The sequence below is a fragment of the Lytechinus pictus genome, chromosome 12 (assembly GCF_037042905.1).
Source record: "Lytechinus pictus isolate F3 Inbred chromosome 12, Lp3.0, whole genome shotgun sequence".
NCBI classification, from domain to species: domain Eukaryota; kingdom Metazoa; phylum Echinodermata; class Echinoidea; order Temnopleuroida; family Toxopneustidae; genus Lytechinus; species Lytechinus pictus.
The window spans coordinates 1614534-1630171 of NC_087256.1; the positions used below are offsets into that span (position 1 = coordinate 1614534).

Consider the following 15638-nt stretch of genomic DNA (forward strand, 5'->3'; position numbering starts at 1 on the left):
AATTTTACACCTACCAATCACAAATATATGACAAAGTAGGGTTCAATATTATTTGATTTTGTTACTTTAACAAAAAAGGTTAAGGGGAAAAATATGTGGAGAGTGTAAATCGGTTGCTTTGAGCAAAGGAACGATTTTCATAAAAAATGGTTTCTGTTCAATTTATGTATTTGATCACTAAATTTTTGACACTGAACTCAACTAATAAATATGAGACAAAATCGTGATTCATAACATTGTGATCCATGAAATGTACTGAAATAGAATACAATCCAATCAACAGGCTATGATAATTAGTATTACTATTGAATCACTGCACAAATTTACTGTATGGCAAGTCTACAACATGGAATGGACAAGTCCTAAAGACTTGATTTTATGGTTTCCTTACAAGATGAGCTACATCAGAGAATGGTAATCAAAAATAATTTTGAACCCTCCAAAATTGAAATCTCTCTTTTTTCTTTTTTTCTTTTTCATCTGTTTCAACAGGAAAACACAACATAGGAGGTGAAGAAAACATACAAAAATACATCAAATATGTAATGAAAATATACCACTGAAGCAAATAAAATATACATACTGCATATTTTATCAACAGTCATACTCTATAAATATATTATCTTCTTAAAACATTACTTTCAATTTTTTTTAGTCACAATGTTTTACTTTTACTTTCCATAGTGCAATACTCTCAAGTAAAATTATCAATGTTCCTTTATCATACATATATTCCAATTAATGAATGACAGTAGTAAAACTAGTATATACCAAATCCCGTGGGGGGGGGGGGGGCCACTTCCATTGACGAGTGGATACCATGCGCGACCATGGGGTCTCGAAAAGCACCCTAAACACATATTTTCCATACTCTTAAAATGCACCCCTTAACAAGTATTGGCGTCTTAAACCCTACCCTTAACAAGTATTGGAAACAAAACGATACTCTTGGCAAGTATATTCTCTGAAATGAACCCCTAAACAAGTACAGCGATATTTTATCGTTATGTCACAGGTCCGTCGGTCGTCGGTTTTACCTTTACACACCATTTGGTTAGTACGACCCCACCTTTCACACCTCGCGCAAATCGGACTCTAAACACGTAGTGTTGGGGCAAAAAGGACATCCTTTATAAAACATTTTAATTTTGTTTATCATCCCCGCAAATTTGACCCTAAACACGTAGCTTTTCTAGCGAAATAGATACCCTTTTTTCATTATTTTTGTGTGTTTGACACCCTTATCACGTTATCTTGAAAAAGACATCCTTTTACGTGTTTGTGTTTTTTTGGTCGCGCATGGTATCCATTCGTCAATGTAGTTGCCCCCCCCCCCCCCCCGGACCAAATCACAAGGGATAAGTGTGACTCTTGTTTGAGTCATTCTTTATACTTTGTATCAATTCATCAAGTCCCTGGCTGAAACTATAACAAAAATGTATCAAATGACAGCTTCTGGCAACAAGCAGTACTTGTTTTGTTTTGGATTATTCTGTACTTCAACTTCCTGTTTATTTATCATGTAATTTCTGTGTAATAAATATATATTCAGCAAGCTTTGACAGCAAAAATAACTTTGATTTAAAAAGTAAGAACCATAGCAAAGTACAATTTCCTTTGAGTGAAATATTTCATACAAAAATAAAAGCAGCAAAACAAAATTTGTGTTCAAGTCATTATAAAATGATGAAATGTTAAACAATATTCATACTGTATAAATGTGAAAATTCTGGGTAGCTGCTGATAGCTGCAAGATATAAACCACTGAACAAGCACACAAGACAATTGCAATGTGCATGTAGTTTGGTAATCATTGTAAAGGAAATAATGGGCAAACAGGCTTGCATGTTGAAAATAAAGGTCCTTTTTCATAAAGGTTGCTACAATTCAGGAATATTTATGGGAAAAATAAAGCTGGAAAGAATTGCTCACAATTTATTTAATAATATAGGGTATTTATATTGCGCACATATCCACCTTGTTAGGTGCTCAAGGCGCTCCTATATTACCCGGCTAAGCTAGGCGTTCATAGCGCACACAGCTTTTTAAGGAATTACTTCCTACCGGTACCCATTTACCTCACCTGGGTTGAGTGCAGCACACTGTGGATCAGTTTCTTGCTGAAGGAAAAAGATTTACAGATTTTCAGTCATCATTGTTTATATTACCTTGGAATAAAATACATGGGACCAAAAACTAGATGAGGTTATGAAAATAATGAAATATAGTCTTTCTTTCTTATGCTAGAGAAATTTGGGAGCATATTATGAAAAGTTCATATTCAAGTCAAATGTGATTTATAAATTTACAAACAGCTTTATAAAAAAAAGAGCACTGAATTAATGATTAAGAGATCCAATCATCACGGTCCAATAAATTGTCATTGCAAAATGTCTTCCCATGAATTCATAATTACATAACGACATGTGTATCCACTATATTTTATTCAATCCCATACATTTACTTTGCAACATTAGTGATGAATATTACTTTATTTTACACTCAAAGGCATTAGAAAAATATTTCATGTTTCATGGGAAATTACAATCTTAATAAGAATAAATATAGATCTGTGGCTGAAGCCAGTCTCCAATCACAATGTAATAGGTCTTGTGCCTCAAATTATGTGTTTTCCCATCACATACGATTTTACCAGCAAGTTTAGCTTTGAACCTGTGACATTGATTTTCTATTCTGCGAATACATTATGTATTCAGGGGGGTGTTTATTGTCGCAATTAAATGCTGATGCATACAGGATAAGCAACGTGCAATCCCGTTGATCAATACGCAGTAGTGTGCGTCCTCTTGGTATGATCTGACCAATGTGGTCATGCCTTTCATAACTCATGCAACTACATGTAGGCATTTAATTGCGACTCTAAGTCATACTTAAATCTTTGTGGAACACCCCCCAGGACTGCAACTGGCCAGGCATATACTCTCAATGGCAGCCAAATAGTAAAGCATAAGTTTGCAAAGTCTCCAGAAAACATGCCATTGCATGGCATATCTAAAACTATAAAAATCTTACATAATGAATGGCTGAAGGTCTTAAATCTGTATAGATTATCAAATTTCTATGACATCAGTGGTGCCTAAACATTCTGAGCAAAGGGAAGGGGGTCCAACGATTGTTAATACAAAATAGCTAAGCTTACATCTCTATATCTTCTGACCAGAATCTGATGGCACCACAGCATACAATACTGTAAGTTATACATAGGTCCAACAACAAATTTGGCTGTGTTATCATGGCAGAACCCTAAAATCCATAATAGATTTCTGATGACCGACGGACATCCAGTCATGAGCACGTACAAAAGGATCAACCAAAAACATGCTTTTACAATGTACGTCATCAACTTCATTGTCGCCTTAAACAAAAGCTCCATAATACTATTCAATTACACCAGCACTAGAGGCAATATGAATGGTGTCTAGGACATTGCAATACAAGCTTGGTGGTCATCTGTCATCTCATATGATATTCATCAGAGTTTTACTAGTCCCTCAGATAGGAATGATTCTTAACAGCTGTAGGTCCCTTGGCAAGCACAAGCTTGCTTTTTCAAAGTTCGGTACATAAATGCAGTGTCACTACCATCATCCGATTCTCTCATCACATATCCATCCAGAGATCATCATCATCAACAGTTTACAAAGATCATTGGCATGTTCTTTTTTATATAGAGAGATACAAGCCATGCCTTTTTACCACATGTGCATTGCTGAATAAGTCCAACATCTATAATGACGAGTGCTTACATGAGGTGTCGCTGATCACAGAAATGTTCTTTACTGTATAACACAGCAGGAGTTTGTTTTCCGTGCCTGTGTAAGAGAAAACAAATATTTGTTTTTTACCTTTATGAGATGTGAACATTATTTTTTTTGGGGGGGAGGGGGGTTCTTTCAGAACACAAGAAAAACATCTCCTATTCTATCACAAGTAATTTCTTATTGATATTTCAATACTGGTGAAAAAAAGTTACTTTAAAAGGTGAGCCTTCCATATCCTTCAATAATAATAATAATAATAGCCAATTTTTATAAAGCGCTTTCCCAGAATGGCTCAAAGCGCGTTACAGCATATTATTACCCCGGTCATTGGATTCATTTCAATCCCGCACGAAAAGTGCACAATTTCCACTCCCTGGGGAGCATTCCTTGCATTCATCGCAGCCTCATTATGGCGCTGGCAAAATCAAACATACAATAATTATCTTTCGCATCCTACCGGGTACCCATTTAGCACCTGGGTCGAGAGTGGCAAAGTGTGGATTAACGCCTTGCCAAAGGACGCTAGACCGCGGTGGGATTCGAACACACGACCCTCTGTATACAAGGCGAGAGTCAGAACCACTACACCACGGCTCTTCCACGGCTCTTCCACGGCTCTTCTCTTCAATCAACTTCAAAGCATAATAACCATGCACAGTTTAGATTCAAGCAATACATTTATTTTGTGCTTCTAATTCAATTAATTGATGAACAATGATTTCAGAAAGACTTTGTTTTGGTTGCTTACCGTTTTGTAGAATGTCTTTGATTGAGCGCTCAAGTCATCTGATTTTGCTACTAGATCATCTAACTTCTCTCCACGGGTCAGCATTGATTCTATCGTATCGTGCTGGCAAAGTGATAAAAAGTTAAAATAGAATAATAATCCAGGAATGACATTTTTCTTGATAATAAGAAAATAATGGCATATTTCGATATATACATGTACAATTAACATATAAAGTGATTAAGACACAAGCCACTACTTGTCAATAGGGAAATATTGTTCCTTGGACATTTATGTAAACACCTCTAAAGCTTTTACTTACTTTTGGTAAAATTTTTAAATAAAAAATATCATATTCTTGATAATATAGTGTGCGCAAATCAGGTCATATGTGTTTCTGTACAGCTCACACAATAATGTTTTGTCTCAGTACCAGAATTATCGTTATTTTTCATTGGCTTATGAAGGAAGCAACAATTAAAACAAATACATTCAATTCAATTCAAAATGGTTTATTCAGATAAAAAACTTCCATCACAGCACAGAGCCGAATTACAAAAAGTTTTTACAATATAAAAGATTGAAATTATAAGGAATAAGCAAAGTGTGGCATATAACAACAAAAAAACATAATACAATAAAACAACAAATATGGTAAAAAAAAAAAAAAAACTTATTACAAGACAAAAAGTGTTCAATATGACGTTGACGTCAATTACAAGAATCACAGAACTAAAACAAAAAATACAAAGTCATAGATGAGACATAAAAATTATGCACAAAAGTACCAGATCATATACAATTAAGGAATAAATTAAATATATGAATACACAAGAGATGAAAGATAAGGAGGAAAAAAATATATAGGCAGAATAGCAAAAGTGAGGAGAAGAGGGACAGAAGAAAAAAAATGAAGCAGCAATTAAATTTGTAGGCAGATGAAAAACAAAACAATCAAAAACAAAAACAAACAAGAATAGCATAGTAAACATATGCATAGTATACATGTGCAAAGTATAGTATACATGTGTCATAATGGTTCTGTAAAGATCTTCAAAGTGACAATTGCATTACAATTTCAGGAATTTAATATGCCAAGTGCTATACTGCTGAAGTAATTGTGTTTTTGTGGAGATAACTGAAGTCTTAAATGTACGCAGCATCATTGCCACATAATTAGATGTGAGACATGGCCCTCTGGAAGCAGGGGTGCTAGGGGTGTACCACAAAGATGTTTTGGGGTATGTGGCGTATGTATGTTATACACCATTGGCAGCACCACCTGTAAATCAGGTTGGTTTGCTACAATATAGAAATTTGATCCAAATCTCCTTCATTTTGGAGTGAAAACCTTTTTATTTTGTTCTTAATTTGTTTGTTTGTTGTTGTGTTTTTGTTTTGCTTGTCAAATGTTTCCTTACCAAAATCATTTTCGTTTTTAGTGAAAACCTTTTTTTTTTATTGGCTTGTCAATTTTCTTCCAAACCAGCACCCTCTCTGAGTATATAATCAAATGCACATTTCAAGCTCCCAAATTTCTCTCCCATTTACTTTGTAATAAAATTGGAAGCAAATCACTATATACCGGATATTCCTACGTTGTTTGGGTACATTCAATAATTTGAGAGAATGCAAAACTTACCATTATAACTTTGGTATCATCAAGGTCTTTCTGAATTTTCATCATTGGATCTGCTTCTGATGGATTCTATGAAAATTTGAAGAAAAAAAGAAGAAAATGAAGTGAAGAAACACCCCAATCACACAAAACAATCTCTTGTACGGACTTCTGGTAATATCAAATAGAATAAAGTCACAGGCTTACGTATGCATCTCAGCAATTTCATTTTGAATGGCAATAAAATCCAATGGCACATCAAACTATCAGAGAACAAAGACATCTATATTGTACTAAGAATTTGCATCTGATTGAATTTGCAAAAACAGTACTCCAATACTAACCCGTTTATGATGTATCATCCTCTTTTGTAACATTTGCACTGCTAATGTTATTGTAAACATGCTAATTTCAGCCTTTTGGCTGTGTAACATGTAATGTTTTTATACGAAATAAACCATGATTGAATTGAACTGAATGAAATTGAAGTAAATCTTACCAAGCCATCCTCCACTATGGACAATAAGTATGGATAAGTAGGGCACACTGTAACTTTCCTAACACTTTAGTTTACACTGAAACCCCAAGCACTACACTCACCCTCATATTAAACTACACCAAATCAATAATTTGGGCCAAATGTGGAATACCCACAAAGCTTCTCATGACCTCAATAAAACTTTAAGGAAAATTTCCGACAAACATTCACCCTGAAAGGACCTTGATCTGCCCCTAAATGTTTGGGGCAATATTCTCTGCTACACCCTAAGCAAACACAGCATGTGATAAAGAGTCTTGCTCAACCTTCTCCACCTATCCAGGCATCCTGCTCTAACCAATTCCCCTCCCATAAATGGACCTCAATCACCCAACCTTTATAATGGTTTCAAACTAAACAGCTTCTTGCAGCATTATAGTACACCAATAGTTGTCATGCATAAAATGTACATCAAAGGTCATTGTAGCAACAAATACCTGATACTTGGAAAGATATGATTCAAGTCCTTGATAATTTGCACTATTTTCTTTGACTGTTCCCCATGTTGAGGGTGACACAGCACTTGCAAACTCATCTAGTATCTGCAGAAAAGACAAAATTACAATAATTAGGGTCACGGTCATTTTCTTTTCTTTCAAATTACATGTCAACTCAAGAATGGGTATAAATCATTGGGGCTAGCAAATTTGCACTCTTCTTGCAATAACAAAATATGTCCCAATTTCATGTATGAATGGTTTTAAAGACATCTTTTTTGTCAAGAATTAAAAAATCAAAATCACTTTTCCAGGTAGTGTAGTTATCGTAATATTTGCAAACATTTAGGTCAGACAGGAATACTCTTTGGCTTTAATGACTCCTGAAAGCATTCATGCATAGAACAATATAATTACCACTGTACATACATGTTTTAATAGCGTACTACCATACCATTAGATTTCGTCTGGTAGGGGTAACTCTGTGTCACAAACCGCTGCTCTGCCTAACAACACACATTTTTTGGCTGAATTTTACATTGAAACAGTTAAACACAGAGAGTAGGTAGTATGCTAATTACCTTTTTTCCCTCTAGTAACAGAAACACTGCTTTGATACGAACATGTGCAATCACCATTATTGTAACTTATTACAATTCAATAATGAACACCTTGATAACAAAATCTACAAATATTAAAATATATATTTGAAATTCATATACATGTACATGTAATAAGAATACAAAAAAAGATATGGTATGACATCATTAGCTCTCGTATATGCATGTCAATCCCTTGTGAACAAATTAAAGTTTATAAAGAGTTATAACATATTGTATCAAAGTTTGTACATGTAGGAACTTTCAATGTTATGCCCATTTTAAAAATCCATCCATTATTATGTAAAATGACAGAAATTCAACATGACTCAACTCAGAGTTTTATTTCTGTCTGGGCCTAGTTTTATTAGTATCATTTTAACTTGCTGTTGGGATGGAGTTCAATTTCAAGAATATGTAACATCAAAAACTCACCTTATTCAAGAGTGTAAATGAAACGCGTGGGGGATAATCCCCATCTGAGATGATAACTCCTGAAAGATTACTTTCTTTACACATGACATGGAAAATGTAATCTGTAATGATTCATTTGAAGAAAAAAAATCATTCAATTTCAAAATAGGTTTTCAAGAATACTAAATACTCTTCAAAGTGGAGCATTGTGGCCCAGTGGATTAGTCTTCTGACTTTGAAACAGAGGGTCGTGGGTTCGAATCCCAGCCATGGCGTAATTTCCTTCGGCAAGAAATTTATCCACATTGTGCTGCACTCGACCCAGGTGAGGTAAATGGGTAGCTGGCAGGAATTTATTCCTTGAAATGCCACCGCGCTGTAAAAGGCTGCGGGGCTAAAGCCAGGGTAATAATATCTAATTAAGCGCATAGGGACGCATTTGGCAGTGATATGCGCTATATAAGCATGTTGGTATTATTATTATTATTCAAAGCAAGCAATAATAACGAAAAAGCTAAAAATGTTGAACAAAATAAATAAACATAGTTCCTAATCAAATTTTTCATACAGAACTCTACTATGGATTCATCTACTAAAATTTCATCATTCTCTTTTTGATAAGGTACAGGACCCCATTTAAAAAAAAGGTTGATGACAGCAACTCTTGCTGGAATGTCAACTACCGGTACCATAAAAGTGAAAATGATGCTTCCTGACTGGCTCTTCTAATGAAAGTTGACATTTCCTGCAAGTGTTGCTATCAAAGAAACTCTTTGTGAAATAGGGCCCAGGTGGGTGTTTCATATAGCTGTTTGCAAGTTAAGAGTGACTGGTGATCCTTACTTGTGGAAAATGGTATATTCATTGGCGATGGTTAAGCGCATAAGAAAGGTTCACCAGTCGCTCTTAACTTACGAACAGCTTTATGAAACGGCCCCCGGATAACGTTGTACATAAATAGACTTTAGTTTTGATTTCCTGAACATAGGAAAAGGATGTATCACAAGCAGAATATTTCCACAAGTACATGTTCATGTATGTACATGCATTTTTCATTAAATTGTGTAACACTTACTCCACCCTCTCGATCAAACCATCTGAAACTGTTTCTCTTTATGGTTTGATTATAATATCATGTCATACATTAAACATACCTTGCTCTTTCACAGATGCGCGCATCTTCTGCTGCGTTCTTTCTACAACAATTTTGCTTGTAAAGTTCATGAACTCTTGAACACTGTATCAAAAGAATGGGGATTGGAGAGAGAGTATAGAAAAAACAGGGATTACCAGAAGTATCAAGGTCTACTAAGATTGATCACAAGTAATAGAATTTCAACTTGTAAATCCAAGTGAATTTGCTATGTAAATTTACAGAACATAAATAATTGCATATCTGCAACACACAATATGCTAACATGTATCAAATGTGAAAGAAAACAAAATGTGAGCCTATATATGGTCAGTAATACCAGTGTAATCCATTACTTTTAAAACTTAATAAGTCCTGAATAATTAATTAACTACTCCAAAATGTGAGTTATTAACAAAATAACCTGTCAACATATTTAATTTATCTTTTTCCAAATATATCTGATCTCTATGTGCATAGGGTATAGTATGTTAAATAGAATATTACTCACTATAACTAAAACTAGCAAAATACAATGATATACATACTTAAAAAAACAAATCAGGTGGTGTTTGAATACATATAAATCGTTTAATAGAGTTCTAAACTCACTCATTACAAAAACATAAATACCTTGATTTCTGAAAATAGCCAAAAGAAGACAAGTCACTTGCTGACTTCAAAATTGTCACTTTGGTGGGACCTTTGTAAAGGACGACGATACTGAATAATTTCATGATGATGCTGGAAGTTCGGACTGCGAGAAGAAAATCTCTGGAGGTGGAATGAAGATTACTTTTTCTTGTAACGTCTCTCTGATGACAAAAGGAGTGATGATTATAATCTCATGTGAAAAGAAACTGGCCTATGTTGCTTCAGAGACTTGGGTGTCTGTAGTTATCTAAATCTGTCAAGAAAAGAAAAGAAAATTAACTATATATAGGATTAAATTGTTTTTCAGAAAGATATTGCTCTGAATGAAAACTCATAATTGGATTTTGATTAATCAGTGTTGCCATTTGGGGATTTCCATGTCCAAATTTTGAAAATTTGGGGATTTTGAGAAGCCTTTGGGGATGGAAAAAATTATTTGGGGAATGGGGATTAAAATAAATTTGGGGAAATTTCATGCATTTTAGGGGATATTTGAAGGTTTTGATAAAAAGCACTAAGATTTGTTATTTTTCAGTAATGTGATGCTAATAATAAAAATACGATCTACTGTAGATCATAGAATGTACATCAGCGCATTTCCTACGCAATTCGAATGATACATTGAACTTAGTTGGTTGTACGATACAATGGTAGTGTTGCCAATCTACTTTGCATCGAAACCTTTAATAAAAATAAAAAAATAATAATAAAAATCTGCTGTGTATGGTGTGAACAAACAAGCACATATTAACTAGTTTTGGGCAATAATCATGGTAAATGTCCTCACTTTTTCAGAAATTATTGTGATTTGAAAAATTTGGGGATATACATGTAGATTCCAATTGGTGGAATTTTCGAGTGCCTTTTGCGGATTTTCTTCAGCTTGGACCTGGGAACACTGTTCATGATCAATATACAAATACATGTAAGGTGTACCAATTGAATCACTTTAGAAACAAAAATTATCATAAAATGATGATCTATACCTTTGTAAGATAGTTAGTTAAGCTTGATTCAATATAATTAACATTTATCAAGGCTAAGGGTTGCGCAAATGCAGTTTTGCATCGGCCAACTTCAAGCAAATTTCCCCACCAGTAATTCTTTGCAAATATCATAGCAAGTCTCTCATCACATCAGGAACGGAAATGAAGACTTCTCCTGTAGATTTTCTGGTCTTTACTTTGGGTATTTTACAAGTATATCTATACAGCTTGAACTTATGAATCTTTACATGCGTTGAGAAATAGAGGTTTTCAATCCCCCCCACCAGAACTTGTCCGACAGATCTTTAAATCTTTTCACTGATTCCACTGATTTAGCTTCCACTACTTCTGTAGGCAGTTTGTTCCAATCAGAAATTATACTTTGGCTAAAAAATGTACTTCTAGTTCTAAGTTCCAACCGAGATCGTCGTATGAAAAGCTTGAACTTGTAACCTCTTGTTGCTGAGTGCATTGCTGGTGTGAAGAATGTGTCACTAGAGATCCCCAACTTTCCATTTGACAGTTTATAAACAGTGATCATATCTCCCCTTCATCTTCTATAAAACAGTGAGTGAAGGTTGAGTCTCTCTAGACGTTGCTCATAGTTAAAATCTGGAGACCAGGAATCATGCGAGAAGCTCTCTTTTGCACCTTCTCTACTTTGTCTGCATCCATTTTGAATCTCACATGCCATAAAATGTTCCCATATTCCAGATGAGGTCGAATCAGACTTATAAACAAAATTGGTAATATTTCAGAGATTATTTGAGAAAAAGTTCTGTGTATTATTCCAAGTATTTGGTTAGCTTTCAAAACAGCTGCTGAGACTTGTTGATTAAAATTGAGCTCTTCATCCACAATGACACCAAGATGATCTTGGTGTCATTGTGGATGAAGAGCTCAATTTTATTGAGACAATAATAATTACTATTACAATAGTAATTATTATTAGAAAGTGATTATAATGATAACAATTATAATTATAATGATAATTATAATTGTAATAATTATTGAGACAATATTATTAATTAGACATCAATAATTATTATTATAAAAATAATTATAATTATAATAATCATAGCCCTTATAATTATTGAGACAATAATAATTATTATTACAATTATAATTATTATAAATAATTATAACAATTATAATAATGATAGTAATTATACATTTTGTAATAATTATTGAGACAATAATATTAATGAGACATCAATAACAATCATTATTATAATAATTATAATTAAAATAATTATAATTATGTAGGCCTTATCATTATTGAAACAATTATAAAATAATTATGATAACAATTATGATAGTAATTATAATTGTAATAATTATTGAGAATAATATTAATTAGACAATAATTATTATTATATTATAATTATTGATATTATAATTATGATTATAATTATAATTCTAACAATAATTTTGACAACAATGATGAAACAATGATAATGAGACAATACTAATATTTAAAATATTATTGAGACCATAATAACAATAATGCGATAATCATAATAAATAATTGAAATTAATCTGACTTTATTTTTTTCTCTAAAAATTCTGAGATTATTATTTGAATTCTCTTTCTTTTTATTTCAAATTATATTCATTGAAAATTTAATTTCTAATGTTCAAGCAAAAGAAATCCATATCAAGTCATGTTTACCCTGTGCACAAACCTACCAATGAGTACCAGTACCACAGGACAATTAGTACCCCGAAATAGGGTTAGGTGTAGATTTTTGGATGGGGTACCGTGTAGTTGTCCGGGGGGGGGGGGGGGTAATCGTCCAGGGGTAGTCAAAATCATTGCAAAAAAGCTTTCAAAATATTTGTACATTCCCCATAAGCTATGCATTATAATATAAGTGTGCCATGCCCAAAACAAAGAGAATAATAAGATTACGGCCCTGGATTACGCAATCATCTTTTGTCCACAAAAAAGTCATTTTGTATCACAAAGATGACAATAACTCGATTTCTAGAAGTCGGAATTTGAAAATTCAAACAGATTGTGAATCGTAGATATTGAGCCTCATTTATTGTGAGCATAAAAAACATGCTGGAAGTGGAAGTGGAACAGCCTTTCCTAATTTTCACCTGAAGACTGCCTACTGCCCCTGGTAGGGAAATTTGCTTGATTGAAAGTTGAAAAAAAAAATTGAACTTGAACTTTGAAGTTGAGGCCGGCCGATGCGAAACTGACTCAGTGACTGTCTTATTTTATACGCTGTCGCCTCCTCCCCCTCCCCCTTCCCCTCCAATCTCCATGCCGTCTGAAACTTACCCTGACCTTTTTTTCCGTTCAGTTCAGTTTATCTTCTGAGCTGACTCGTCACTGCTTCCACTCCAGTTCACGTTCCACTGACAGTACTGTTCCACTCTCACTCAGAGCCTCTGTTAGTTGTCGTTCATCATTACAATTTACACTCACACTGCACTTGACCATGGAGCCTGAGCAGTGGAGGTAGAAACTAACGTAACGTTAGAATGACTTGACTATTTCTCTTTCTCTTCTGACTAATCACTGGGCACGTCACGTCGCAGATCGTTCAATTCACTGTCACTTCTCTTGTTTGGAATCAGATGGGTGGTCTCGTAGCGAAGGACGGTGATAACGATGGATTTGTAGCTTCTTCTGTCAACGTTTATGAGCGATTACTCATTTACGCCGTACTGTGCGGTTTTTCTAGCGACCATTAGCGCATAATCCTGAAAATATCAGACCTAAAAATCGATTTATTATATTATGGTGTCTACAAAAGAGCAAACAAAAATAATAAAAAGTGTATTGATATTAGACTTCACACACCCTTCTAAACTAGGAAAGTGTAGCTAATGTAGTTCAGCAGAGCAGTCAATGGTACCCGGGAATGGTACACAGACTTAAGTTTATGGTCTAGTTGATAAATGTAAAGTCCACCCCAGAAAAATGTTCATCATCATCATCATCATCAGTGTACGGAAGAAGAAGGCAAGCCTGATGTCGAGACTTCCGGTCGTTCCTTTTGATAGTGCTTGTTCCAACTTGACTATTTTAAATGACTTGTAGATTACATGCATGCATGTTGCGTGGAGGGTGGACGGATATTTATTTTTTTTTATGTAGGGGAGAATTTGATGATGGCAAGACCAATGTTTGTCCAGCCTGTGTTTGAAGGACTCAATGTTGATTTGAATAAATAGAGAAATCAAACAAGCGGCGTAACAGTGAAAATTTCATCAAAATCGGATGTAAAATAAGAAAGTTATGACATTTCAAAGTTTCACTTATTTTTCCTAATTATATGCACAACTCAGTGATATGCAAATGAGAATGTCGATGATGTCCATCACATTTTTAATGTTTTTTTTGTTTGAATTTACAGATATGACAAAAAGGACCACACCGTCTCTAAAGACAAACCAGTCAAAAATGACTTAGGGTCAGCTGCAGTGGGTGCAACTGTTATTCTAGTCATATTTGAGTTTTTTCTAGTCGTATTACTAGAACAGAGTTATTTCGATATGTCAGAAATGTGATAATCATTTATTTTCATATCAGTTGCACCCAGCCGCTATACTGGTCTAGTCAATCATGATTTGTTTTAAGAGTGTAACTTGACTGAACCATAAAAATGTTAAAACAATGGCAATTCCACATGTTTATGAAGGAATTTGATACACAGAACAATTAATGAGACGAAAATTAAAATATTTCATATAAAAAAATACAAAGGAAATAGTGAATGAGTGACGCAATCAGTTCCCTCATTTGCATACAGACCAGAATGCACATATAACTATTTTGTGAAATTAAAAGAAAATCATAAAATGTCGTAACTTTCTTAATTTACATCCGATTTTGATGAAATTTTTAGTGTTGTGCTTGTTGGATTTTTCGTTTTTTCCTTTATTAACTTTTTATTGGGATGGACTTGTCCTGAGCCCAATGCGTCAGGCAGGCGCGGATCCAGGAGGGGGCCGAGCCGGCCCCCCCCCCCTATTTTTTGACAACCTGCAGAAAAAGTGTACTATAGGAAAAGCACTAAAGAAAAGTAGGAAAGAGGTATCATACCCAGGATGTGTAGTTTACAACCTCGTAACGGCCGGCCCGACCCCAAAAGGAAACAAGAAAAGGGTGAGGGGAAGAATTGGAAAAAAGAACTTTATATAAAAAATTTCGCTCGCGCTTTGCGCTCGCATTGCCTGTGCCAATGAATCCCATTCAAGAGGATTAAATGACACTTATATATCCAGATCTGAAATCAATTTGCACACAATATTTTAGCTCGCACATCAAGCTTTAATTATTTTGTTTGTTTTACACAAATTGTTTATATCAAAATTTTCAGCTCGCGCTGCGCGCTCGCATTGTTTGATTTGTGAGTTACCTATCCTCTTTGGAAATTCTTACCAAAATTTGTCAAAATGCTCCTTTATCATGTCAGTATATAAAAAAATTGAGCTTGTGCTTCGCGCTCGCATTTTATTGTTTGAGACACACAGCTTTTTCTGTATTTAAATAAAAACGCGCTTAGACTGTCCAGTTTTCAGGTCGGAATATCAAAAATTTTGAGCTCGCGCTTCGCACTCTCATTATTTAATTGGTGATACTTGTATCCTCTTCATTAATCAATAAAAACAGTCCTAATTGAGTCCCTTTTCACGTTACTATGATAAAATTTCGGCTCGCGCTTCGCGCTCGCATTGTTTAGTTGGATACTTATCTTTTTCATGATTATAAAATCTCCTCAGAATCTTCA

The 15638-nt window shown here is 34.3% G+C and overlaps 1 protein-coding gene across 3 annotated transcripts; it reads right to left on the reverse strand.

Moving 5' to 3' along the window:
* Positions 1-834: 834 nt before the first annotated feature.
* LOC129273339 (synaptobrevin homolog YKT6-like) lies at positions 835-13597 on the reverse strand. 3 transcript variants are annotated; one of them, XM_064108065.1, is made up of 8 exons: positions 13181-13597; positions 9881-10154; positions 9270-9352; positions 8137-8237; positions 7103-7207; positions 6152-6217; positions 4531-4632; positions 835-3833 (listed from the first exon to the last, which is right to left on the reverse strand). In XM_064108065.1, the coding sequence occupies exons 2-8, from the start codon at positions 9982-9984 to the stop codon at positions 3798-3800; spliced, it is 597 nt and encodes a 198-aa protein (XP_063964135.1). In that variant the 5' UTR covers positions 9985-10154; positions 13181-13597; the 3' UTR covers positions 835-3797. The 3 variants fall into 3 exon arrangements, with proteins under 3 accessions (XP_063964135.1, XP_054766336.2, XP_063964136.1); XM_054910361.2 differs by having other exon boundaries at positions 1934-3833; positions 13187-13584; XM_064108066.1 differs by having other exon boundaries at positions 1934-3833; positions 13328-13575.
* Positions 13598-15638: the final 2041 nt, after the last annotated feature.